Here is a 24,810-nt window from a genome sequence, read left to right on the forward strand (position 1 = left end):
TACAGGAGAAAAATAAAAATAAGGCTTGAATATAACACTGACAGCTATTTCAGCTGGTTGTTACCCACCTCCCCTCCCCTCTGCCCTTCAAGTCGCAACAATAAGACAATGGAGGTTATCCCTTCATATCAAGTCATAATGTGGTATGGCCTAGCGCCTCGAGACTGTACACACCATGATACATAAACCGACTCATATATCAAGGACCATCGGATCTTATCACATACTGTACAAGTAGATAAGGTTATACATGTAACATAGCTTGCAGTTATCAAAGCCAAACGCCATACGTAGCACAAGTGCCTATTATGGCTTAGAAAAGCACAAGCTGCTGTTAGTCCCTCCAAAGCCGAAGCTGTTGGTCAGTGCCACGTCTATCTGGCGCTCTTGGGTCTGCTTCGGGGCGTAGTTGCAGTCAAATCCATCGGCGAGCCGATCCAGATTAATGGTTGGGGGCATCTTGTTCTAGGGGGAAAAAAAGGTGAGTTGGTATAGTTTAGTAGCACAGGTGGCCATACCTACCTCATGGATAGCAAGGATTGTGAAGAGGGCCTCCACAGCGCCAGCAGCACCTAACAAGTGACCCACAGCACCCTTGGTGCTGCTGATATTTACATCTGCTCCCTTTCGCTTTCCTCCAGGGCCAAGAAGGAGACTTTTGATCGCGGCATTTTCTGCCGCATCTCCGACTACCGTTGAGGTGGCGTGTGCATTAATATAGTCAACTGTAGACGGTTGAAGATCAGCATTCTTCAGAGCCTTTCTCATGGCCATTAATGCACCTTCGCCGTTTTCTTTGGGCGCCGTCATGTGGTGTGCATCGCCCGAACAGCCATAGCCTCTCAACTCAGCGTAGATACGTGCACCCCTTGACTTTGCATGCTCCAACTCCTAGGTAGAATTTAGCACTGCGGATTATTGTGTCATGTGATGAGAAGTACCTCTAGAATGGCCATTGCCGCGCCTTCGCCGACCACGAACCCTTCGCGATCCGCATCGAAAGGCCTCGATGCCTTCTCGGGAACATCATTATAGCTCGTTGCAAGGCTCCGCGCTCGGGCAAAGCCTCCAACAGCCAGCGGATGAATACAAGATTCAGCCCCGCCAGCTAACATCACATTCGCATCACCGCATGCGATAAAGCGAGCTGCATCACCGATGGAATGTGCTCCAGTGGTACATGCGGTGGTAGCCGCATGGTTAGGCCCCTATTCTATTATTAGTGGCAGTAAACTCCAACATTGAACTTAGACATACCATGAATCCATACTTCATAGAGATATGGCCAGCGCCGAGATTGATTAAGAGTTTCGGGACAAACAATGGAGATACCTTTCTGTAGCCCTGTCAGGAGTCACAAAAGTGTAGCTACGATACAATGTTCATTTGTGACTAACTCCTTTATCGTATGCCACGACGGTGTCGTAGATTTCATCAAAGTTACCAATTCCCGACCCGAGACAGATACCCTAGGTAGCCATAAGCATACGTTAAGATAAATGATGTGTTGCAGACGCCTACCGTAGATTCTCTCTGCTCAAACGAACTGGGTTTCCAGCCCGCATCTTCAAGAGCCTCTTCCGAAGCAGCTAAAGCATACTGAGCGAAACGCGCCATCTTGCGCTCTTCCTACCAATGGCGTTAGGCCCACTCTTCACAGAATTCACAAATGTAAATAATATCAAGGCTCATACATACATCCCTACTCAGCCATTCTGACGCAGTCCAGCCGCCATCCTGCCTTTTGCCATTAGGCACTAGAGCGGCGATCTGACATGGTAAGTCCGCGAACCTGGAGTCGAGATGGTTGACATTTACAATGCCGCAATGGCCATCTAGCAGACGTTTCCATGTTCGACGGATTCCTAAAGGGACGATAGTTTAGCGATCCATGCAATTTAAGCGCAAGGATTTGGGATAGTGGTGTAAACTGCTGATGTCGTCGTCTCTATCCAACTTCCTAACTAGGCATGTCCATGACGATTAGGCCCAGTATCCAAAACCTTCCCCTTCGGGTATGCCGGAAGTGGAGACAATTGTAGCGAGACCTTCAGTGCTGGAGACATTGTGAAACCACAACAAAGGAACCATGCTCAAAACAAACACACACCGAAAGGAGGATGAACAGAGCACCATAAATGGATTTCTGCATTGCACAAAGATGAAACTTTCAATAGAATAACTTACCTACCCCTAGAGGAGTCACAGCTCCTAAACCCGTCACAACAACCCGACGCATGGCATCCTGAGATTCCTGGACAATATTAGAATCTAGTCGGTTTCGATTAGCTTCTACAGGCTCTGGATCGAGCGGTAATCGAAAAGCCGGACCAATATAAATGCGGAGGACGAAAAGAGGAGGACGCTGGGAACTAAAAGAAAAGTGACAAGAAGGGAAAGTCCGCACGATGGCTTGCACGCCTGAGGCCACAAGGCCCACTTTTCGGCGCCGCATGAATGGACGGTTGTTGTTCCTATCGATAACGCTTTTACTATCTCCATGATATCTATGGCGCCTATAACTAAACAGCTCGCCCCGGGTTCAATTCCTCTTCTCTCCTTTCTTTGTCTCACCTTGGCTTGTCCTATACATACTGCTATATCATACAGAATGAAATATATTCTGGGGTTGCTGGCTTTGGCTAGTACAGCCTTATCTCACGCCCATCATGACGATACCGAAGTGGTCCCGGAGCATCTGCGTGAGGAGTTATTGAAGAAATGGGATCAAGAGGTACACCTTTTTTATTTTCTTGCCATTCTACCTTGCACAATACCATTTCTAACTAAACCCAGTGGACATTTTCTGGCATTTCCAGCTTTGCTCACTTAAAACCGGTCAAATGCTTAATCGAACCGGATGAGAGATATGATATTGCCGTCATCGGAGCCCCCTTCGATACAGCTGTTAGCTACAGACCAGGTATGCATTCCTAAGTGTGTCCACAAATCAGGGATGTTTAACTCTTCCATCAGGAGCCCGTTTCGGTCCTCGTGCCATTCGTGCTGCTAGCGCTCGTCAGATGGCTGGTACAGCCTACAACACCCGTGCAGGTATCAATCCCTACAGCTCATGGGCCACTGTCAAGGATTGCGGGGATATCCCCATCATCCCTTTCGACAATGCGGTAGCGGAGCGCCAAATGTATGAAGCTTTTCTTGAGCTGGGTTCACGACCTGCCATCACTCCTGCCAACTCCAAGTACGGCACCAAGGGCATCTCTGCCGGAAAGGTTAAGTTGGTAACACTGGGAGGAGACCACAGTGTTGCGCTGCCAGCCCTCCGTGCCTTGTACCGGGTTTACCAGAAACCAATCACAGTGCTGCACTTCGATGCGCACCTGGACACCTGGAACCCTGTTCGCTACTCGGCATACTGGACATCAGAACAGTCGGCATTCAATCATGGTAGTTTTTTCCATAAGGCAAGCCGTGAAGGCCTCATTTGTAACTCGACCTCCGCCCATGCTGGTCTGCGCACCCGTCTTACCGGCGTTACCGACAGCGACTACACCAATCCAGGTCCCGAGCAGGGATTCATGCGCATTCACGCGGATGACATTGATGACCTGGGCCCTTTGGGTATCGTGGATAGGATCATTGAACGCATCGGCCTGGACACGGAGCAACCGGTGTATCTGTCGGTGGATATCGACGTGCTTGACCCTGCGACTGCCCCCGGCACAGGTACCCCCGAACCTGGCGGTTGGACGACCCGTGAGTTCATCCGGATCCTGCGCGGCATCGAGAAGTTGAACATTGTTGGTGCGGACATCGTTGAGGTATCGCCAAGTTACGACAATAAGGGCGAAACCACCGCCCTTGCGGCAGCCCAGGTGGCCTTTGAGATCATCACCAGCATGGTCAAGGCGGGGGCTGGCGAAGATTTGGGAGGATGGTATGGACGCAAGGAAGAGAGTGCCCAAGGGACTGTCAAAGAGGGAGAGGCGAAGGAGACCAAGGATGAGCTCTAAACAAGATAGGATGATGTTACGAATGATTCATGTTTCACATGCAGGCAGGTGTAATAATAAAAAACATACTACTACTCAAATCACGGTAAACCATACTCGAGAGAGTATTTTCAGCACACCAAAGGATCCTATCACCTATTCAAAATATAGCAAGCACATAATGTGGAGAAGAAAATTTACATTCACTGACAATCAAACAATTGCATTCACTAATGCAACGCAACGCGTCCCTCGATTTTCTTCTCTGATGCCCCAAATAACACGAACTCCCTCTTTCCAAGCCCAAATCACCATCAACCAGACAAGACAACGACGAGCAAATTCTTCCACCATCCCAATTTACCAGGCCCTCGTACCTACTTCACATTATACTTGGGGGGAAGTCGCTCAAGAAAGCCAGAAAAGGGAGACACAGAGGCCGACCGACCAAATGAACAGAGGAGCCAGAGTTTGCTTGAATTGACTGAAACGGAGGTTGGATTGCCAGGATTGTCTATCGGTCAACAAGTACTAATCTGGACATAAATTTCCAGTTGCAGTTGACCAATGCTGGTCCGGAGAGACGATATTGCCTTTTTGCTCAAGGGGTATCGGAGATTAGGTCGACATGTTGGAGATGTTCTCCACCAATGATTTACGAGAGGCAGTCGCAAGATTTCTACGCATTGATTCGATCATATAGTCCGGGCTGGATGAAGTCCATGCTCTAGACTAGCGATAGGGGCGAGTAGCGATAAGCGAGTACGACTAGCAATAACAGATTTCATTACTTTCAACCTGATTACGGCATGGTCTTTCAGTACCAAATACTTGGTGGTCACTGATATATCTGTGCTATCTAGTTCAAGACTGAAACATGACAATGATAAAATGGCACAGCAATGTGACAGGAGGCGCAGGCGTGACAACAAATCGCGAATATAAAGAAACAGATCAATACCATCAGCCAGCCAAAACAAGACGCCTCGACTTCCAACGCCGATAGGGATGATGAGTGATAATAGAGAATCGAAAATGGACAAAGGAAGAGTAGGAAGAGACAGGAAATGATAGGGCAGTAGGAGGAGAGTAGGGGGATAATATGGCAAAGACAAGCCGGCTGGAAGATGAAGGTAAAGTGGTTCGGTTCGTTGATAGTCTCCGCGGCAGAGTTGGGAAATCAAAATATCCCAGGGTATATCGGATCGGATCAATGAATGCCATAACATGAGCAACGAAAGAATACGAGGATGGCAACATTAAAAAATATCGTTTCGAGTTTGGATAACAGATGGTAATCGACTCATGAGCTGTGGCCTTTGATATCCATAACAGTTTAGTTTTATGCGCTTCAAAACCTCGATCTTTTTCGAAATATGCGATGTAGCTGGGACGCATCAGCGACATGATCTGGGTAACACCCGGAGCAAACTAACCCTGCTCTAAGCAGATGCAGATGCAATTACAGCAAAACGCACTTCTTCGACTTCTTAGGAGCAGGCTCGAGGGCGGCAACAATTGCCTGTATTGACTCATTAGCATACAATCTGAAGGATAAAATCAACAGCTTTAGACCGACTCACCTCATCAAAAACGTCTTTGAGTTTATATTGAGTCAGGGCGGAGCATTCAACATATTTCACAGCGCCCAATTCTTTAGCCATCCGGTCTCCGTCTTCCTTGCGAATGGGCTGCATCTTCTGGCGGGAAAGCTTTTCGCGGACAGCAGGATCGTCACGCAGGTCGGTTTGGGTGCCCACGATAAGGCAGGGGACACCAGGGCAGTGGTGATGAACTTCGGGGAACCATTTTTCGCGCACGTTTTCAAAGGAAGCGGGGGATGTCACGGAGAAGCAGACCAAGAAGACGTCGGTCTGTGGGTACGAAAGGGGACGAAGACGGTCGTAATCCTCCTGACCAGCAGTATCGAAAAGTCCCAGGGTGTACGGTTCATCGCCGATCCTATGAAGGAGTCGGATTAGTCCATTAATTGAGAAAATCGACATACAATGAAACCAGGTCGATTAGTCCGGCGACGCGGCTATTAAAGCCGCTGCCGGGATAGATCACAGAATGGAACTATCCAGCCGTTTCTGCCATGGCTTGAAACAATTGGGTTCACTTACATGACAGTGACGGCATAATTATCGAAAACGGTAGGAACATATTCGGAGGGGAATTTGTTTGTTGTGTAGGAAATCAGGAGACATGTCTTGCCCACAGCACCGTCACCGACGACAACACACCTAAAGAGAATTAGTGACCATGGTTAGCAGACCGTTGATTGCTAATCGAACAGATCCTAATACTAGTATGGACCCGAGGTGTGGTATCAGACAGGGGGGTAAGTCGGAGGGGAAGAGGAGAGGCACTGAAGAAGGGAGGAAGCCAGGAAACATACTTGATAGTGGCGACGACCATATTGTATACCTGGAGCTACCTGAGGCTCTGCAAGTGACTGTGCAGATAATCTTCCAAGGGTGTCTAGACCCGAGATGATGAGGAAACGAAAGGAGGAAGATGCGGTGAAGGGAATAGGGAGGGAGAGGTGTGAGGAGGGACCGATTGCTTGAGGCTGGAGAGAAAATATAGAAAGGAGAGGGATGAGAGATTGCAGGGGGCGCTCGATGGGAAAGGCAGCGGCCAGGAGTTACGGCGGTTGGTGTGCGGTGAATGTCGACGGTGAAGGGTTGGTGGACGTAACCAATGTGGGAGGCAGGTGGAGGACGATAGGACCGTAGCACTAGTTCGGAGAGTACCTTAGGTAGAAAGAAAGAAAGCTGCCATGGATGGGGCAACCCGCACCGTTAGCTCATGTCGGCCTATTTGTCTAGACACTGCGACTAGCACGTTTTTATTGGGGAGTGTATCTCCAGACAGGCAGAAACCAATTCTGCTAGGGACAACGAAAAAGCAAAAGGGGGGGATTTTAAGACACAAATCTTTGGAGAATATAGCTAGTAGATTCACGAACCTTGTAATTTCTTTTCCTTTCTTTCCTTTTGTTTCCAGTTATACAGCTGAAGAGTCAGAAGAAGAAAATTGAAATAAAAAGCTAAAATCAGTTCAACGGAGAAATCGCTCACGGTCAATCCTGGGGAATGCTCTTGATATTCAAGGAGCAGTTGGAACAGCTCTTTATCCCTCTTAGGTTTCTCTATTTCCCCCTTCTAGATAAAAGGTCGATGGCTCAGAAATGAGATGAAACTTGGAAATGAGGGGGGAAGTAGAGGGGCCGCGGCAAAACGACCTGTAAGAGTAGAGTAGTATTATGAAGATATGGTAGACACGACACGGCACCACTGAGGATCAAGTCCCAGGGGATGAAATCCAGTCGAGGGGCTATAAACCTCTTACACCAGAGCTGAAGGGAACGAAAGAAGTAGAATAAAAATGAGAACAAAGGCGCATCCATGGATGTTCGAGGCATGTTTGCAATCAAACCTTAAGGCACCGAGTGTCACTCCCTAGCAGTCCAATCATCGACTGGCGGCAAATGCACCAATTCAATTATCCATCACCAAAAGTGCTAATTACAGGAGGCCAATGAACGGTGCAACGTATAAGAGATCTATTTCCTTCAAGCATTATATTACTTGGCTTTATGATATCATCTTTTGCCATTTGCTGTCAATTACTGGGGTATGGCAGTTTGATGACCCCCCCCCCCCTTCATATTGTTGTCTCTCTACTTTGAATCTGCTATACTACCATCCAAAATCTGCTCGAATAAGAAAGGATCAAAAGAATTCACATGCATTGCCATCTATCTCTCGTCATAATCACATAACATCTATATCAACCCATAAGGAGGTTTTCTAGGGTAGTCGCTCGCTCGAAATATGTACAACACTGCACGGACAACATAGAGGATGGATATATTGGAAACTGCTTTTTCTCAGGCTGAGAGAGCGAGGCGCTCGCCAATCCATATATCCACAAGAAAACGCTTTGGCGCTTATAGCCGAAGGGTGTTTGGCGCAATCGCGCATAAGTCTTAGGTGGACACGTCGCATTCGGGTTCGGACCGGATGGGATACCGCCCGATCTGCCCATAACGGCTGTTTCGCTTCTGAAGTAGAAGGGGGACTCTAGTGGACTATACAAGATGCTGAGCAACAACAATGGGAGCCTGTTCCATATGTCACTTATTGCTTTGGGTCACCCCAGGACATGAACATGAGGGCACTCTTCATGGTTGCTTCGAGTGTCCTTCTGACTCGGACTCGCCCTCCGATAAGCCTTGTCCATTGTCTGGAACTAGACGCCCCCCACTAGGCCCGTCAATTGGGCCGGGGTTAAGTTTGTCCAACCTGTAATTCTTCATCAAAAGACTCAAGGGGATCAATGGGATCGTCGCGACCAGCGCCAACACCAGCAGCTTATTCATAGTCTCTTGATAAGATCGATTGATGGCAATCCTAGCCGGCGAACCCATAGGGAAAGATAGCGCCTTATCCAATCTTCCAAATATTTCGTCGACATCTCCTTTGTTCTCACCAGGGAGATAATGCCGTAACTTCCGTGGAATATTGTGCGTCCAGACAGCCCCTGAGATTGCTGCGCCAACTGCGCCACCCATCTCCATGGCTGTCAAAAACATTGCCGTAGCGGCCGCTACATCCTGGTGGCTAGCAGATGCTTGAACTCCTAGCTGGACAGGTACGTTAAGGAGACCGCCTCCCATACCCACCACGATTTGTGTTCCAAGAATTAGCGTTGCTGAGCTCCCTTCTTTGCGGTAGAGCATCATCAATAGCAGCCCAAACATGTAAATCGCGCTTCCAATGGTCACGTAGATACGGTACCGTCCCGTATACTTAATCAACAAAGAAACCGAGAAAGCAGCAATAGTTGACGTAAACGCAAAAGTCTGCGTCACACGACCAGCTGTAGAGACATCATATCCTTGAACTACTTGAAGATAAGAGTAAAGGTATGGTTGAACGGAAAAATAAAATGCCACTGAGTGATGTTAGAAAGAAAAAGGGTAATGTGTGGGTGGTGTGCCGGATTAACCTACTAAAATACCAAAAAGCCAAAGCACAACCAGCAAGGGCAGTGCGTTGCCTAAGTAGGTGCAAGGAGAGAAGAGGCTTAGGGGCGAACCTTTTCGAAGTCTCCCACAGCGGTAATACTAAGAGACAAACTATGCCGACCGCAATCATCACCCAGATACCGTTGTTCTTCCATCCGTCTCTAGCATTGGCGGCAAGCGTCAGAGGTACCAAGATCAATGTAACTGCCGCCGAAAGGAGTATCAAGCCAAACATGTCGAGATCGTACCAAGTACGACGAATGACACCGACAAGGCCACCCCGAGATGCATGTTTTCGCTTGATAAGATTCAATCTCTTAGCCTTGCGTTGATTTAGTAACAGTGTAAGCGCCAACGGGAGAAACGAAGCTGGCAGAATAATCGACCACATTCCATAACCCCAACGCCATGATGAGTAGTGTATCACTGCATCTGCTATTGCCGGTCCAATCCAAACTGTAACCAAGAACGGGAATTCTGGCAAGAGGGCGAGGAAAGCCCTGTTGAGGAGGCTACTGCTGTCCGCAATAAACACTTGTTGGAGGATCTGCAAGCCCGTAGAACCGGCGGAATAGAAAATCTGAGCGGATGCGTAAGTCTGGACATTGGTCGACGCCGCCATCTGTATATAGCCAAGAACATATATCAGAATGCAGACGCAGAATGCCTCAAAGCGACCGAAGACATCGGCTATCTTAGCCATGGGAGGCTTAATTACAGCTGCTTGCTCGTCAGCTGATCGAGATCAGATCACATAATGCGAGATAGATTACCTACCATTGACTACATTCTGGACAACAAGGACCGTTGAAATCAAAGAGTGTTTGCTAAATGCACTGGTTGCATAAGCAGAGAGTGACATAGTGGTCTGGCCCTCTAGAGAAGTACAGAACGCCATGAGAAAAATACTAGAAAAAGTCAGTGAAAACCGGACAACATCCCTTATCATATCAACCACATTGAGAATGCCAAACATACCTGACATAAGCTACGACAAGCGACTTTGTTGTCCAGGTCAAGCTGATGGCTTCAATCTTCCGGACACCTTCCTGTACCGAATCATCCGACGCTATCTCACTGTCGTGACCGTCGCTTTCATATCCCGCCGGAAGGAGATGTTCTCCTTCATGCTGATCGCGCCTCTCCATTTGATCGAGTGTGCCATATGAGGGACCAGTGTGTGTATCAAGTAAGGGCATTTCTGGCGAGTCGAGGAAGTCAAAAAAGAAACCCGATAGGTGAAATCACCGCGAGGAATGCCCATTTATCGAAATCAATAGTCCAGGCGGAAGTGGTTTTCAACGAAAGCGCGAAGATGTAGCGGGACGAGGGGTATCACAGTAAGTCACCAGTTTCGATTAGTGTTTAGGTCGAGATACTTGAGCTGACGGATGATATGGACGATCTAAACAAGCCCAGCACCAGGAACGCAACACGCAACAAGCAAAGAGGGGTATCTCAAAGTGAAGGTCCAAAAACAGAACAGGTAAAAGGATAAAGAACAAAGAGAAGGGGATAACTAAGACGAGCCGAAGAAAACTTCGGTGAAATGTTAGGTTGGGTATCAGATTCGCAAGTTCGTTATGTAACTGAATCGAAAGATACGGATGACGGCACGCGGATTGTCAGATCTATCGTACAAAGGGGCAGAGCTCCAAGTGCAGGACTCTAACCCCGGCGTACTTCAGACCAATCGACACGATCGACAAAGGGCACTTATGCAGGCCGACGTGGGATGGGCCACAGGTTTAGCCTCTGGGCCTAACGCCCGAGGCCCAGAAAGGTAGCGTGGTTTCCGATGCGCCAAAGAGTTGGTAGACTGATGCCTATTTTATTCCACAAGACATACAGTACCTAGTTGAGTAAATTTGAAACGCCTCGCTCGAGTGGGCGGAGTCGTGACAGAGCTTGCCCCTCGGCCTCGAGCACACATTGACTCCCTCAATCATTCATAGGGCGGCACAGGACGGGCAGTTCAGGCGCGCGGTCGCCCTCCGATTTTGAATCCAAGCACGGCGGATCAGAGTAAGTTCGAGAGTGATCAGGGGTAGGAAACTGGATTGCAGCCGGACGTGGTGAAGAAGTGGGGAGAGTGGCAAAGCAACCAGGATGATGGATGTCCCGCAGGTGGATAAGACTTTTGAGAGAATCAGATATGATAAGATCACCTGGTTTCGGTCCGAACGGAAGCTACGGATTCTTATAGGTTACTCTGCATTATTGGAACTGCACACTCGCCATATATTTAATTCCTTCGATTCATGTCCTATAGACAAAGTCCAGATAGAGAGAGTTAAAATCCTCTTTTTGTTTGCCTGTCGGGTTCTGAAGAGTTCATTGTCGGCTGATGAATCACTCTGGAATGAGAACCATTCCTTCCCCCTTGCAGTAATCTAGTGAATCACGTGTCAGACTTCATTAGTCTTTCAGTAATAGTTAGCATTAGTAGACCCAGTAATATAAAACACTTGAGAAGAACCAGGACTGTTAGTGATATTCACAGCCCCCTGTTGCACTGTCCTGAATGGATAATTACTATTGATATATTATTATTATTATTCAAATTATTATCCCTCAGCACTGAGAACTAAACCCCCGTGGTCTAGTCTCATGATTGGGGAGATGACATCGGGTCATACCGCTTATGATCATCCAACTAAATAGACAGCTCATGTCATGGTTAGAGGGCTTTTTTTTGTGTGTCTCTCCTCTTCTTTCTACCCCTCCATCAGAAGAACCGCCGGTCTTGGTATGAGTCAGTCTGAGTAATAACCACTCGTGTGCTCTATCAGCCAGACAGACCAGGAAGATCCTCGCAGTTCCTTCATGATATCGTCGGGTTTCCACCAGAAGCCGCGAGTACCGCGAGCTGAATGGACTTGTTTGCCCTTCTGCCGAAGTTAAAATAAAAGCTCCACCTACTTTTTGCAACTAATATTCTAACGGTCCAGTTAAAGTCCAGGATCTTGAGTTCGCTTGGAAATAAATACGAAAGGACCACAACAACTTGGTGGGTAGGTTAATTTACTACGTAGGAGGTTGTTTAGTTATATGTCCGTCCTATTTCCACGTCAGACATTTGCCCAACAGTGGAACTAAGGTGACAGTGAAGAGGAAGGGTTTCTTGGACAGTGATTTGCTGGCTGATAATCCAAGCCCAACATTTGGTTTTCCGAGCCATTCCTCAGTTGTTCATCTCTTTTTGTTCTTGTTCAGTTCTTATTTTATTTTATTTTTAAATTCTTTTGTCTTTATCGCTCTGCTCTGCTACATTATGATAGATACATGTGGAGAGCTACCTGTGGTCAAAATCCATATATATCTACGATCTTTGAAAACATGCCGCATGGTACTATGTACGGGCGCTAACCTGATGTGTCCGTATGCTACCTGGTTACAACAAAAGATATATCATGCTATTTACGAATAATCTCTTGAATTTAACTTGAACTAAAGTTCAGTACTGAGTATTTTAGTACAACGTGCATAATAAAGCTCGGTTGTATATCCTTGGATCTCTCACGTAGGGCTAAACTTACATTTTATATAAACGACAGATTATATCTTCCGACATGCATTGGTTTCCACGGATTCGATACACTGACATACCATATGCCACAACGCACCCAAGCTAACGGGGGACTACCCGAAGCCCCAGAACATTCTTAGGTCGGCAGCACGGTCAGAAGACTTCCATCCCGTTTCCCGTTCAACTCAAGCTCGATGCTAAAGAAGAAATTTCTTCTCCGCAGCAAACTCTTCCAACGAACATGTACGGTGGCTACCATTGTCATCGTGAGGGTGGTTAGATGAAGACAACCCGGGGAAGTACCTCTGACCAGGTATACGGCAAACCTGATTGCCACGAGTCACATTTTAGGGAGCCTGCTATAATTTTACCTGTGATGTATCAAGGTCATAGTTGGTTGACCTAGTTAGCACTGGTTGATCCTAATGTCAGTTTTGTTTATCCACCTTGTTTACATACTTTTGTTCATGCCATGATTCGACAAGTCATACTAGGCAAGCAAATTTCGGCGACAAGGGGAAGTGGAGCGCGGAAGGAAAATTGAAAACAAAAAGAAGAAAGTCAAAAAAATGTACCGAGTGGCCGAGGTGGCCATGACTTGCTGTGATACATTCGAGGTGAGGTGAATATCCCAACTAGCTCTCCGGCATGCCAGACGGCTTTGATCTCAAGACAACAGTTAGCAACTACCCTTGATAAGAAGAGGGCACGGTGGAAACCGGCACCCAGCAGTTTCCTTTGCTTACTGTTTCAGGTTGGCAGGCCTGCACCCTTAGAATAATCCCTACCGGCAGTAGTGTGATGGAGCCTGCATGGTAGAAAATGTTACCACAGACTTTTCCCGTATATTGGACTGTTTGACTGACCACAAATTTGGCACTACTAGGACAGCTCTTATCTGAGGATGATCGAGTAAACGAGTATCCAGGGAAGGTGTTGGAAGGTGTGCAGTCCCTTCTTAGCAGAGGGTTAACCTGTTGGGGACGAAAGTTGACACCAACCTTGGTGTTCGTTCCATAGCATCGACATGCTAGTCCTGAGTTCCGACTCGAATATACTATTTGGCAGACTCCATATCTCCAGAGGATTGACTATCTCTGCGAACACAAGCATAGACACGTTACTGTAATCATCCATACTCCCCTCGGTGGCAGTTGATAGAACCGACATGTTATCTATCCAGAAGTTAGTTGGGATCAGTGTTGTTTTACCGCTGCAGAATGCTGCCCTGATACCTGATCCTCGCAGCTGTTATTACTCGAACAACTCGTTAATAGAGGTTTTTGCTCTTGTGGGGAGCAACTCGCCAATTCTGGCGAAGGCCCAAAAGCACAGCTTTACAATTCCTTTACTAGATAAGCCCGGCTAGTGATACAAGATTGAGGCCTAGGGATTCCAGACCACAACCGCAGGCGACACACCCTCCACTTGGACACCCCCGAAGCCATCATCTCATAAACACATAGCAGGATACAAGTCGCTAGTATCGAGGCACCGGCATTTTTAGGATTCTAGCCTATGAGTGGTCGGACGGTATATTGATACAGCTACCACATTACCTGACGCTGGCGCCTTTTCAAGATGATCTAGTTGACGCGAAGCTAATGTCACGGCAGCTGCCGCAAAAGTTGCTGACTCCATAATGGAATGGATAATCTGTACTGTGAATCGCTTTTGGGGATTAGTGGTCTCACACTACGTTCCTGTTTCCCGCAAATAGGATGATATTAGCCAAGCTTTCTCAGTGCCTGTCACTACTACTAAAGGAACGGGAATCGAGGTTGTCTTGGAAGAAATTGCCTGGCGTAGCTAGAAAGGCAGAATGTATGTTTGGGTTGTGCATTCTGTGAGATATTGTCCGCGGCATGATTCCAAAACGACAGAGTCAATAAACTTGTCGGCAGACCCTTCGCACTCCTGTCTATGTGACAAGAGGTCCTCAACTCCTCAACCTTAAAAACGCCACCAATTGACCTTAGGTCACCTTCATAAGGCCGCCGGTTAATTCTAGGAGAGTTGGAAGAGCTTGGCTCAGGCCTGGAAACCCAGTGGCTATCGGATGGTGTAGAGTCATCTCTCTTCATGCCTCTCATCAGCAGAGCCCACATCCTAATCACTTTTCCAATTCCGACTCTAAATTAATGGCGGACATCGAGATATATGATCGATGATGTGGTAATCCCGGATAGTATTATCGACCTCATCAACAATTTGGGCCTCTGCTCAATCGCATGAATGAGGAAGTTACGTGTTACTCATCGACAGATCTTTTGAGAATGTAAAACCACTTGCTAGTCGATGAACGAAATAAGATAGCGTACATTTGTGGGCCGCTATAGACACAGAACAACCTAATATCACCGCTGTTCAATTACTGTCAATGTAGCCGCTTCCTGATATAACCTAAGATTGCGCGGGTTGTGGATTGAGGCCTCGGGGCACCAAGTGTACACGCGGAACTCACAATTACACCGCGGACGTGTTCCATCACCTGGTCAGAGCAGGGGGGAAATGGAATAGCAGTGTGTGATCTTCTCTGATAGCATAAGATGTAAGAGACAGACAATAAATGGTTATGGACCACCCACATTTTCTGCGACTGTTGCGGCAATGAAGCTCAAACAGAGGGCGTCTATAAAATTGTCCATGTCACAGGCGTGTGTTCTTCTATAGACGGCTCAAGAAGATTATGAGTTTGCAGGGAGTTTTTCGATAGGCTAGGCTCATGGCTCGAGAAAGGCATGGTCAAACCAACGCTACAAAGATGCTCACTAGACTGGATCGGAGGATTTTAAAAGTGCTGGGATGGGAAGATTTCGGTGTATCAAGTTGTCTATCGAGTCTAAACTATGTCATATATAGCAACATATCGTACGGCAATATCTTAGCACTAGAAATGACTTCCAAATTAAGAATTGGTCCATTGTGTTAAAATGATTACTCTATCCTCTATAAAGTTGGATTATATCACTTGAAGTTTGGGTACAAGTTGATGATGATACTATAAATATTGCTCAACACTTCTATGTCCATCATATTGCAAGTAGACCAAGGTCTAAACAACTTCATCGTTGAAAAGGCAATTTACCTCCGCCCAGTCTAATAAAAGTAACGCTTTATGTCGAACCACACACCTTTTTACTTGCGAGATTAAACAGTATCAATGATCAGATGTCCGAAATTGACCACCAGATCCTCACCCTCCTTAGAAGGCTTGGCTGCATATAATCCCACCCAGAGATCTTGAACATTTTGATCCGCGAAGAACCAAGTAATTTCCCGCAGAGGATTCTTCTGTACACCCTCGACTAGATAGATCCACAGACTATTGTCTGGTTCTCTGACAATTTCCAGTGTCGCTGCTCCACCACCTGATGGGACCGGCTGCAAACTCCAGTCCGCGTATCTATCCTTTGCAACAGTGCTCAGATGGGGTTTACCGTGGGTGAACTCGATACCGGTCTTAACCCATCTCCGAGCACCATCAGCGCTGTTCAGAACAAGGATGAGTCCACCCTGGTCGTACTTGTCTTTCCAGAAGGCATTGAAGGCAACCCTCGCCCGCTTAAATGAGTTCAACGGAACGCTCCGGTATAGAATCGGAGCGTTGAATCTTTCCGTGGATGGAGGTTTCGACCATACATCCGTGGCCGGAGAGGCCTTTATTGTAAATTCGGCAGGAAGGATTCCATTACCGGGGACCTTCTCGCTAGAGTTGACAAAAGCGAATGTTGACATAATGATTGTGATTCTCTCCTTCGTTTTCTTGGTTACGTTTTATGGTATAGGAGGGAAGACGGAACGGAGGGGTGACGGGAAAGATTATCAAAAAGACGTTTTACCAGAGTGGAAAACTTTAGAAGATGAGAAGAGAGGGCAAGAGGAAGAGGGAATATAAACCTCCGCATACGTCACTGGATGGTGTGCTCCACAATCTCCCCCCAAGAACCACAGGCCAAGCACTTCTTTCACGGTAGGTCAATCATGAGTCACGACTCTATCCCTAGTGGGGTTTCCGATATACTTGTGTTCGGCGAGATTAGGAAGCGATTCCGGAACATGTCGGCAACATGCGTTCCGTATAGATTTAACTGGAATACTAATGTCGCGGAGTTTTCGTCTATATTGCATGAGCAAAAGCCGAAGTCAATTGGTAGTTCTCCGCACCGATTTAAGCAAAAAGTCTTGGCGGTTTAGATCGGCTGACATAAGCCAGTCCATCCCGTTTGGGGAAATCATGGCTTCAGCTGGAGCCTGAATGGTAACTTTTTTTCCCTTGTTTCTTTTTTGTGGATGCCTAGTAATTGCAGCAGTGCTCTATTCTTTACTCGGCTTGAATTTTTCAGATATGGGCTAGGTGATTGCTTTCTTTCCTTTTCATGTGACGAATGATCGTCATGCCTTCACGACTTCTTCATCCCGACGAGTATGAACTGGAAACCCGGTCCTCAGCGGACACTCAGGGGAGCTTCAACTTAGACGAGGCCGACTTTGAGTCGCAAGTTCCACCCCGGCCTAGGCGACTCTTACGCCGAGTGCCCTTTTTATCACGAGTCTTCGCTTCGACATACTCCGGATACCGTCGTCTCAAACCCTCCCGGCCACTGATCTCGGCTTCAGCACGGCCTAGTTGTTTTCGACGCTTTCTGTTTCGGCGGGCCTGTTTCTACCTACACGCTGTCCTCGGTATCGTCCTAGCACTCCTTATTCTAACTGCAATTTTGCGGCCCTCTTATACCCGACCGCCACCCCACTATGCATCACTTCGATATGCCGTATCGCATTCGAGCCACTCGGGTCGGGGCAACCCCCGCAACGAGAAGGTTTTCATCGCCGTTAGCTTGTACGATCATGGCGGAAGTTTGGCGCAGGGTCAATGGGGTTCAACAGTTCTCCGGCTTATCGACTTGCTTGGAGAAGATAACGTTTTCCTGAGTATCTACGAGAATGACAGTGGACCGGAGGGGGAGAGCGCATTACGATCTCTGGAGAAACGGGTTTCATGCAACAAATCTATCGTGATTGAGGAGCACATCGACCTGAGTAGCCTGCCCAGAGTAACTATCCCCGGGGGATCTACACGTACTAAGCGTATCGACTACTTGGCTGAGGTCCGAAACCGAGCCTTACGGCCGTTGGATGAGTCCAAAGCGCGCTACGACAAACTCCTTTACATCAATGACGTCCTGTTTGATCCAATTGATGCTCTTCAACTTTTATTCTCTACCAATGTCGATGACGATGGTATCGCTCAATACCGGGCGGCCTGCGCTGTTGACTTTTCCAACCCGTTCAAGTTTTATGATACATATGCGACGCGTGATTTACAAGGTTATGGCATAGGCCTTCCGTTTTTCCCTTGGTTTACAGCTGCTGGGAACGGGCAGAGCCGACAGGATGTCTTATCCGAAAAGGACGCAGTACGGGTCCGCAGTTGCTGGGGAGGGATGGTGGCATTCGATGCACGGTTTTTCCAGGCTGGTACGAAGCCGACTGTTGAAATGGGGGGTGAACAATTTCCGGTCCGTTTCCGTTCGGCGCCTGACCTGTTCTGGGAAGCCTCAGAATGCTGTCTCATCCATGCTGATATCGAAAAACCGCCACGGAACGGAGACGAGATCGCAGACACCGGGATCTATATGAACCCCTTTGTTCGCGTGGCATATGACAGTCGCACCCTGTCTTGGCTGTGGACGACTCGACGGTTTGAAAAACTCTACTCCTTTATCCATGACATTGGTAACCGCCTCGTGGGTCTACCTTGGTTTAACCCTCGCCGAGCAGAAGTCCATGGTCAAGCTGTTGAGGAGACAGTGTGGATACCGAACAACAAAGATAACGGAGGCGGGTCTTTTCAAACCGTTACACGGATCGCAGGAAATGACGGTTATTGTGGACGGCGAGGGCTCCAAGTGATTGTCGAACATCGCAAAGAGGGCCAAGATGGATTCGAGAGTATTCCGGTGCCGACATGAGCCTTTGGTTTGATCCGCTACTGTGGACTTTTTTATTTCTTGCACATGGGGTGAAGCAAACCAACTTTTTATTATATTGTGAAACACATTGACAATGTCAGAGACGTACATAATGAATGATCAAAAGCTCCAAAGAATCCTTCAGTCTTCTCTGAATGGCCTAAAACTGACTGAGTGATTATTGTGATACATTCTTGTGTTTGTGAATCACTTGGGTATTATTATTGATGTTGATTGAGACATCAATCACCTATCATTCACTATATGGCTTGGGAAGGTGGAAACAATAGCAGGATTTGGCACTTGTTTGTTGGGCTATGACAGATGATTCTGCCTCTTGGACCACTATAAACCCCCCCCCCCCCTCTCCTCTCCCTCCTCCCCCTTCTCCTGCTCCTGCTCCCCATCTTCCATCTCCCATGTCTTGACTCCAAATTTTGTCTCTTACTCTTCCCTACATGGCTGTAAGCAGTTTGAATTATCGGTCTCTCTTCTGCTCCATTACAATTCACACCATCATGCTGTACAATTTCATATCTTACATTCATCAGACCTTGCACTTGTTAAACCCTCTGTTCAGAGTCGTGTGCAAAGCCTTTGAGATAATACGAACCCAGGTAGGCATGGCGAGGCCCTTTGCCTTCAGCTCTAGGATCACTGGTATTATTCATAACGTGTTTGAATCCTTTTTGGACCGGAACGGCCACACATTGGACGAGAGCCGCCACGCTCCCCCTCCAGAGGATCGGGATACTGTGAGCTTTTTGTTTTCTTCTTCCTCTCTTGTTCCCCCTGACAACCCACCCATAATCTTTCACTCTCTTTGACCGTGATCAGACTGATAACACAAAATTAGTCGTCAGCCAATAGTGTTATGACCCCTCCTATTTCCCACACTCCCTCTCACTCCTCCTCTTCCTCTCCATATTCCACCCACCTCTCCAGCCATAACTCTACCCCTTTACACAACTCAACTGTCGAAAGAAGTTCTGTGAGAAGGATGCATCCTGTTGCCAATGTCGATGACACGGCTGGCTTCATGGCCGCTGCCAGGGCTCTGAAGCTCGATCCGAATGCCTACAGGAAGGCGTCTTCTGTTGCTGCTGAAGACGCGTCCAGCGAGCACGGCAGCCTCTCCCATGAGAACGACCCTGCTCCTACTGACGACTTTGTGCTCACGTCTACCCCAAAAGAAGCCACTGCCCCTTGTAAGTCTCTGACCCTGCTATTTACCTGACGCACCCCTAATATCGCGTTATTCTGCAGCGGAATTCCAGACGAAGGACCGTGACGAGTTCGCTGGTTCTGATAACGATAACATGTCCTCCGACTTCGCCGAAGAGCCCAAGGTCGCCGAGGAGTCCAACACGCCTGAGTTCGCCTCGATCAACAATTCTCCAACCGCCTCTCGTGTTTCTATCGAAGGAGAACAAGACCGAGAGCACCTGACTACCTTTCAGACCTGGGGTGCTCCCGAAGTTCGTGACAAGCCTGGTATGGCATTCACCCCACCTCCCTTGCACTGATAGCTTATGCTAACACCCTTGCGCCTTCAAGCCGCGTGCGTTCGACGAATCATCATCCGGGGCCTGCCCTCTACTTGGTGCACATCCGCCAAGGTCCTGTCCTTGATCCATGGCGGTCTTGTTGAGAGTGTTTCTGTTACTCCAACGGGCACTGCACACATCCTCTTCTGTGAGCACGAAGCATGCAAGGCTTTCTATGACAAGCATCCCAACGGCATCGATCTTGACAAAGAAAGGAAGGTAACCGTCTTTGTAGAAATGGGCAAAGAAGTCGACGTTGTCAGCTCTCAGCTCTCTTTCAGTCTGTCTACCGGCGCCACTCGTGCTATTCGTGCTGTTGGCATTGGCCTCAATGTTACCATGCGGGAACTTTCTGATATGGCAACTGGAAGCCATCGCAAGGTCGAAAAGATCCTGGACACTTACGTTCCAGGTGATGTAAGTACTCAATTCCGAGAAACGACATCGTCTTGGTTACTCATCCATGCAGGCCCGCAACGTCATCTTCCGTTTCTGTAGCATCGTTGATGCCATTCGCTTCCGAGCTATGCTTGTCCGCGACGAACGCTGGGAACGGTGCAATATTCAGTATGCCGCTGATCCGTACGTATCCTGCAATACCCCTTATTAGCAGCAACTGATTGTACATCTCTTAGCTGCGAGCTGGCTACTGGCTATCACGTCGACTAAGTCATTCGTTCGTGACACGGCCCCAACGGACCTGTAACATGAGTGGTCTCGGGATTTTAATTAGTTGGAGGACATAGTATTCTGAAATGTGAAAAACAAGAAGGGGAAAATAATCAGTATGATAACTCTGCATTTCCATATGGATGACGGATGTCATATATTTTAGCTCATCTTCAGATAGCATAATAAGAGCTTTCATTCCATCTACAACACCGTCTATATGTACCATCAAGCCTACCATAAGGTAAGACCTGAGGGAGACATACCCCCTTATAAAAGCATTTTTATTTCCCAGAAGCTCCTAGACAATGATGGATCCCCCCGTATCATTTTTACCAGCTCTGTCCTAAGCTAGTGGAAACATATCATCAATCTTTAAAAGACCAGGAACGCTAATTCTCCATGATAAGGTACGAGCAAGTCGGCAACAGCTACTATTATCTCCTTAATCTTCTTTTCTTCTTAATATACGACACTTCCTTTATCTTCCATGGCTTAACACTTCCCTGTCGCGAAGTTTCAGGCCTTCGCTACAGGGCATCTCACTGTAAAATGTCGTCTATCACGTCCTAAGAACCTCAAGAGCTAATTGGTCTTTGTCGACAGATCGCCCTTATTCCATGGCCTTGCCATACACGCACAACTATACCAAAGCCCTTCCTCTTGACATACATACGAGAAACTATGAGGCTACGTTTGGCAGTTACAAGCGCAACGCCGTGAACGAGGCACATTCTTACGCCTCGGTGCTACTTCTATCAAATGGGAGGGTACAGTACGTTTACACTACACGCTAGCTAGACTCTACCAACTAGAAAAGTCTATAGGGCTCCCGTGGCTTACACCCGAATTGATATTCAGCTACTCTAGAATCCCAGTAGATCTAGCTTATGAAAAAGTATACAGATATAGTTCCGAACGACAGTAGAAGCTGACATCCTCCGCCGATGAATGTACAGTATAGATCCCAGACAAGACACAATAAGCCGAAGGAAAATCATGAGACTATGGCAACCAGCCACGACCTTGGTAGATGTACTTACTGCACATCAAATCAAAAGCGATGTTTGAGTTAAGTGTCCTAGAAACTCACTTGCCTAATGCAAGCAAAAAAAGAAAAGAAAGGTAATCAGATTGACGTTCTTCTTTGGGTAAGGAACAAGTGAAAGGGCGAAAAAGCCGTTGGGGCTAGAGGCACTGTCTGTCGCCGCTATCCCGAAAAAGGCTGTATACCACGAGAACGAAGCAATGGAAGTTGGTCGATCCATCAGAGATCACCAAGCCAAATGCTAAGTTGGACGGACTAACGGAGATTAGCAGATTCCGTGAGGAATTGAATGAATCGGACTTCGGGTTTTGGTTGGCTGGTTTGTTAGCTGAGGTTGCAGATAGGGTAGGTATCTATGGACGTATCATGTATTTAATGTATATAGATCTCTGTTATGATTCTCAGCTTGCTTTTGAAAGTGATGTTTGATTGGAGTGCTGAGCGGGCTGTAAAAGGTGGATATAGATGTCACTAGTAGGCTTACTACATCATAAGCATCGTTGTGCTTCAACAACTTCTTGGTATACATTCCTTACTGAGTATACCTAACTGTCAGCTCATATTGTGTACTGTATGTATATGTATATGGTATGTATATATGTATGTTTATTTGTATAATTAATACATGGACACATGTATGTGCTAAGGCAGAGGTAAGTACCGTACCAAACATGACAAATCTAGGGCCAACAACACGCAACTATAAAGACCCACGCGGCCTTAAAGCTCGGCCGGTCGAAATTAAACCTGATCTCATAATGATAGCATAATCTTTATCACACAAATAGAGAAGGTGAAGAAAATCCAAGTCTAGAAAGGGTGGATGACCTGCCCCATCTTTGTACATATACGCGTGTCAACCAAGCCTTAATACAAGACACCCGTCAGAAGTGAAACCGGTGTAAGATCCGAACATCTCCGAAGTAAATGGCGGGGAATTCATCCGCAATTCCCGACTTACCCTGGGCCTGCGTGGAGAAAAGTAAACTTCATGGAGAGCCTCCAAGTCCATGCTATCTATAGACAGAATGTATATTTGTATACGAGAGTTCCGTTTCGTCTGCCGTTTCATTTACCCTTAACGGAAATAAATCGGTAGTCTGCAGAAGTCAGCTGCTGAGGAACTAGTATAAGGTTTCGACAGGAATTGAAGATGGACCCATCTCGGCTATCATAACCTCCGTTAGTAAAAGCGGTCGAAGGCAAAAGCGAAGCAGGATGCGTTTCGGTGGGGGCCAGTTTCGATGCAAAATTGACACTATAATATCATGTCAGAGCCGAAGCGGAATAATCGAGGAATAAACGAGCAGACCAGTTGAAGATTGCGAAACCAGACTATGTCCCCAGGCTCGGGCTTCTTTAGGCTCCACCGAGGGAAGGGGGGGTGCATGTGGATGTAAAGTCTTGGATGGATTTACTTCTTGTGTCCATCTTGAGTAGCTCGATGACATATGATTAATCGAAGGATTCTGATTATGAAGACGATAGACGCTCGTATGCGACTGATGAGCTTTGGTGGTGGAGACGACGGTATCCGTGGATATAATGCAATGTTAAAGTTACTACTATGGGGTTAAATACGGAGATCGCCGATAGTTGTGAAGAAACAAAGAGTTTGACGTAGTGGGGTTTCAAAAAAGGGAAAAGAAAAAGAAAAGAAAAAAAGGGCAACTTACTATTGATAGCAAAATATCAACCCATAATTCTTTCTGCACCGGTTTAGTTTATGAGCAAAATGAGTGGTACGGCCGAGATCATATCAGAGCATAATATTATTCACCCAATGCGGCATATGTGTATAAGAGTGAAATCTAACAATCAGATTCTACCTAGGCTGTTGGGGGTTAAAAAAGGAAAAAAAGGAAAAAAAGAAGAATGAATGAATGAATGCAGTGAAAAAGGGAGCCCACTGCTACTAGTCACCACTACTAGCAAGTAACCACGCCGTATAATATAGAACGCCATCCATCTTATCATTTCTAGAACAAAGGATACTGATACAAGGCAGGAGAACAACAAAAAGAAAAACAGAAAAACCGAAAAAATCTCCAAAACGCGCGGTTACTCTATCCGGTATAGTAATCTCTTAGTCTTTCCATTTTTTTCCAGTCCCAGTCCACCGGCAGCAATATAATCCTGGTGATGCGCCCACCGGCTGATTCTCGCGTTGAATACCACCATGGACCCGACAGTTTGGTCGAGGGTGTCGTAGTTGGGCATTAGCGACAACTTTCACTGAGTTCCGTCCAGCTGAGGTCGTAACCTGTCCAGGGTTGCCGCTGTAGTTTTACTCTTCCGGTAATCTTGCCTCCTCCATGGGTACGCGGCCCATTTCCAATCCAATTTCTCTCATGAGGAAAAGAGCGCGAGCAATATGGGCAAACATGGGATAATCCCCCCCACCCCCCCTCCCCTTTCCCCATAGGGAGAGTTCACAGGAGAGGACAAAGTACGACGATCCTCTGTATCTATCGGATAATCAATGTAAAACATCAAGTGACAGACTTAGGTAAGTGAGACAGCAGAATTGAATCTCACATTATCTGTCTATCGAGCTTTTTGTCGATCGAAACGGTCTGAAGAGACCGGTTTGCGGGACCCCCCCCCTTACCTTTTTTTTTTAAAAAAAAAATCTAACAATAATAATAATAATAAATTAAAAAGACTTTCCCTTCTCGGATTTCTTGAAATTTTTGGGTTTGGAATCTTTTGTTTCCGTACCATACGGCCCCCTGTATTAGATTATTCCACTCATGCGATAACGGGAGCCGTCGAAGTCAAAGCTTCTGTCATGGGGTTGTCGGCAAAATACTCCATCCAAACCGAAAGAAAAACCTAAGTAAATAAACAAATGAATGAAAATAATGAAAATGTTAAAAAACCAACAGCAACAATACGTAGCAGCTTGGCTAACCTTCAATGAAACTAGACTGATATAGGCAACCAGAGAAATCACCAAAAAGGAAAATCCAACAATAGGTGACACTAGTGGACTTCATTCTGTAGGCAGAATAGATATTGTGGCCCTCAAAGGGAGAGAGGGCCCAGAGC

The 24,810-nt window shown here is 47.0% G+C and overlaps 6 protein-coding genes across 6 annotated transcripts; 2 read left to right on the forward strand and 4 right to left on the reverse strand.

Annotated features, from left to right (window-relative positions):
* Positions 1-69: 69 nt before the first annotated feature.
* On the reverse strand, positions 70-2,354 carry BDW43DRAFT_285108 (putative beta-ketoacyl synthase (Cem1)). Its single transcript, XM_032042910.1, has 8 exons — positions 2,188-2,354; positions 1,699-1,865; positions 1,522-1,629; positions 1,398-1,469; positions 1,258-1,344; positions 942-1,208; positions 523-891; positions 70-465 (listed from the first exon to the last, which is right to left on the reverse strand). The coding sequence occupies exons 1-8, from the start codon at positions 2,237-2,239 to the stop codon at positions 307-309; spliced, it is 1,281 nt and encodes a 426-aa protein (XP_031897434.1). The 5' UTR covers positions 2,240-2,354; the 3' UTR covers positions 70-306.
* Positions 2,355-2,444: 90 nt separating this feature from the next.
* On the forward strand, positions 2,445-4,025 carry BDW43DRAFT_285111 (agmatinase). Its single transcript, XM_032042911.1, has 3 exons — positions 2,445-2,734; positions 2,797-2,923; positions 2,977-4,025. The coding sequence occupies exons 1-3, from the start codon at positions 2,501-2,503 to the stop codon at positions 3,972-3,974; spliced, it is 1,359 nt and encodes a 452-aa protein (XP_031897435.1). The 5' UTR covers positions 2,445-2,500; the 3' UTR covers positions 3,975-4,025.
* A 691-nt stretch (positions 4,026-4,716) lies between these two features.
* Positions 4,717-6,950, reverse strand: cdc42 (Rho family GTPase CDC42). The gene is made up of 5 exons (XM_032042912.1): positions 6,355-6,950; positions 6,080-6,199; positions 5,537-5,915; positions 5,390-5,475; positions 4,717-5,340 (listed from the first exon to the last, which is right to left on the reverse strand). The coding sequence occupies exons 1-4, from the start codon at positions 6,372-6,374 to the stop codon at positions 5,416-5,418; spliced, it is 579 nt and encodes a 192-aa protein (XP_031897436.1). The 5' UTR covers positions 6,375-6,950; the 3' UTR covers positions 4,717-5,340; positions 5,390-5,415.
* Positions 6,951-8,145: 1,195 nt separating this feature from the next.
* Positions 8,146-10,190, reverse strand: mirC (siderochrome-iron transporter MirC; the record flags this gene model as incomplete). Its single annotated transcript, XM_032045216.1, has 4 exons — positions 8,146-8,918; positions 8,977-9,711; positions 9,769-9,899; positions 9,970-10,190. 4 exons carry the CDS (start codon positions 10,188-10,190, stop codon positions 8,146-8,148), a joined length of 1,860 nt encoding a protein of 619 aa, XP_031897437.1.
* Positions 10,191-15,419: 5,229 nt separating this feature from the next.
* Positions 15,420-16,348, reverse strand: BDW43DRAFT_161223 (uncharacterized protein). Its single transcript, XM_032038597.1, has one exon. It carries the CDS (start codon positions 16,256-16,258, stop codon positions 15,671-15,673), a length of 588 nt encoding a protein of 195 aa, XP_031897438.1. The 5' UTR covers positions 16,259-16,348; the 3' UTR covers positions 15,420-15,670.
* A 569-nt stretch (positions 16,349-16,917) lies between these two features.
* BDW43DRAFT_302329 (cryptococcal mannosyltransferase 1-domain-containing protein) lies at positions 16,918-20,711 on the forward strand (the record flags this gene model as incomplete). Its single annotated transcript, XM_032045217.1, has 7 exons — positions 16,918-18,475; positions 19,117-19,250; positions 19,352-19,703; positions 19,762-19,989; positions 20,053-20,459; positions 20,512-20,624; positions 20,678-20,711. 7 exons carry the CDS (start codon positions 16,918-16,920, stop codon positions 20,709-20,711), a joined length of 2,826 nt encoding a protein of 941 aa, XP_031897439.1.
* Between the last annotated feature and the right edge of the window lie 4,099 nt (positions 20,712-24,810).

The sequence above is a fragment of the Aspergillus alliaceus genome (assembly GCF_009176365.1).
Source record: "Aspergillus alliaceus strain CBS 536.65 unplaced genomic scaffold BDW43scaffold_41, whole genome shotgun sequence".
NCBI classification, from domain to species: Eukaryota; Fungi; Ascomycota; class Eurotiomycetes; order Eurotiales; family Aspergillaceae; genus Aspergillus; species Aspergillus alliaceus.

Bases quoted from the DNA above. Each gene is read 5' to 3' on its own strand.
- BDW43DRAFT_161223 (XM_032038597.1), bottom strand. From the start codon at position 16,258: ATGTCAACATTCGCTTTTGTCAACTCTAGCGAGAAGGTCCCCGGTAAT.
- BDW43DRAFT_285111 (XM_032042911.1), top strand. From the start codon at position 2,501: ATGATATCTATGGCGCCTATAACTAAACAGCTCGCCCCGGGTTCAATT. The intron at 2,735-2,796 runs GTACACCTTTTT...AACTAAACCCAG, and splicing joins TGAAGAAATGGGATCAAGAG to TGGACATTTTCTGGCATTTC. The intron at 2,924-2,976 runs GTATGCATTCCT...CTCTTCCATCAG, and splicing joins AGCTGTTAGCTACAGACCAG to GAGCCCGTTTCGGTCCTCGT.
- BDW43DRAFT_285108 (XM_032042910.1), bottom strand. From the start codon at position 2,239: ATGCGTCGGGTTGTTGTGACGGGTTTAGGAGCTGTGACTCCTCTAGGG. The intron at 1,345-1,397 runs GTTAGTCACAAA...GACTCCTGACAG, and splicing joins TCGTGGCATACGATAAAGGA to GGCTACAGAAAGGTATCTCC. The intron at 466-522 runs GTAGGTATGGCC...TTTTCCCCCTAG, and splicing joins CAATCCTTGCTATCCATGAG to AACAAGATGCCCCCAACCAT.
- cdc42 (XM_032042912.1), bottom strand. From the start codon at position 6,374: ATGGTCGTCGCCACTATCAA. The intron at 6,200-6,354 runs GTATGTTTCCTG...AATTCTCTTTAG, and splicing joins ATGGTCGTCGCCACTATCAA to GTGTGTTGTCGTCGGTGACG. The intron at 5,476-5,536 runs GTGAGTCGGTCT...GAGTCAATACAG, and splicing joins TCAAAGACGTTTTTGATGAG to GCAATTGTTGCCGCCCTCGA.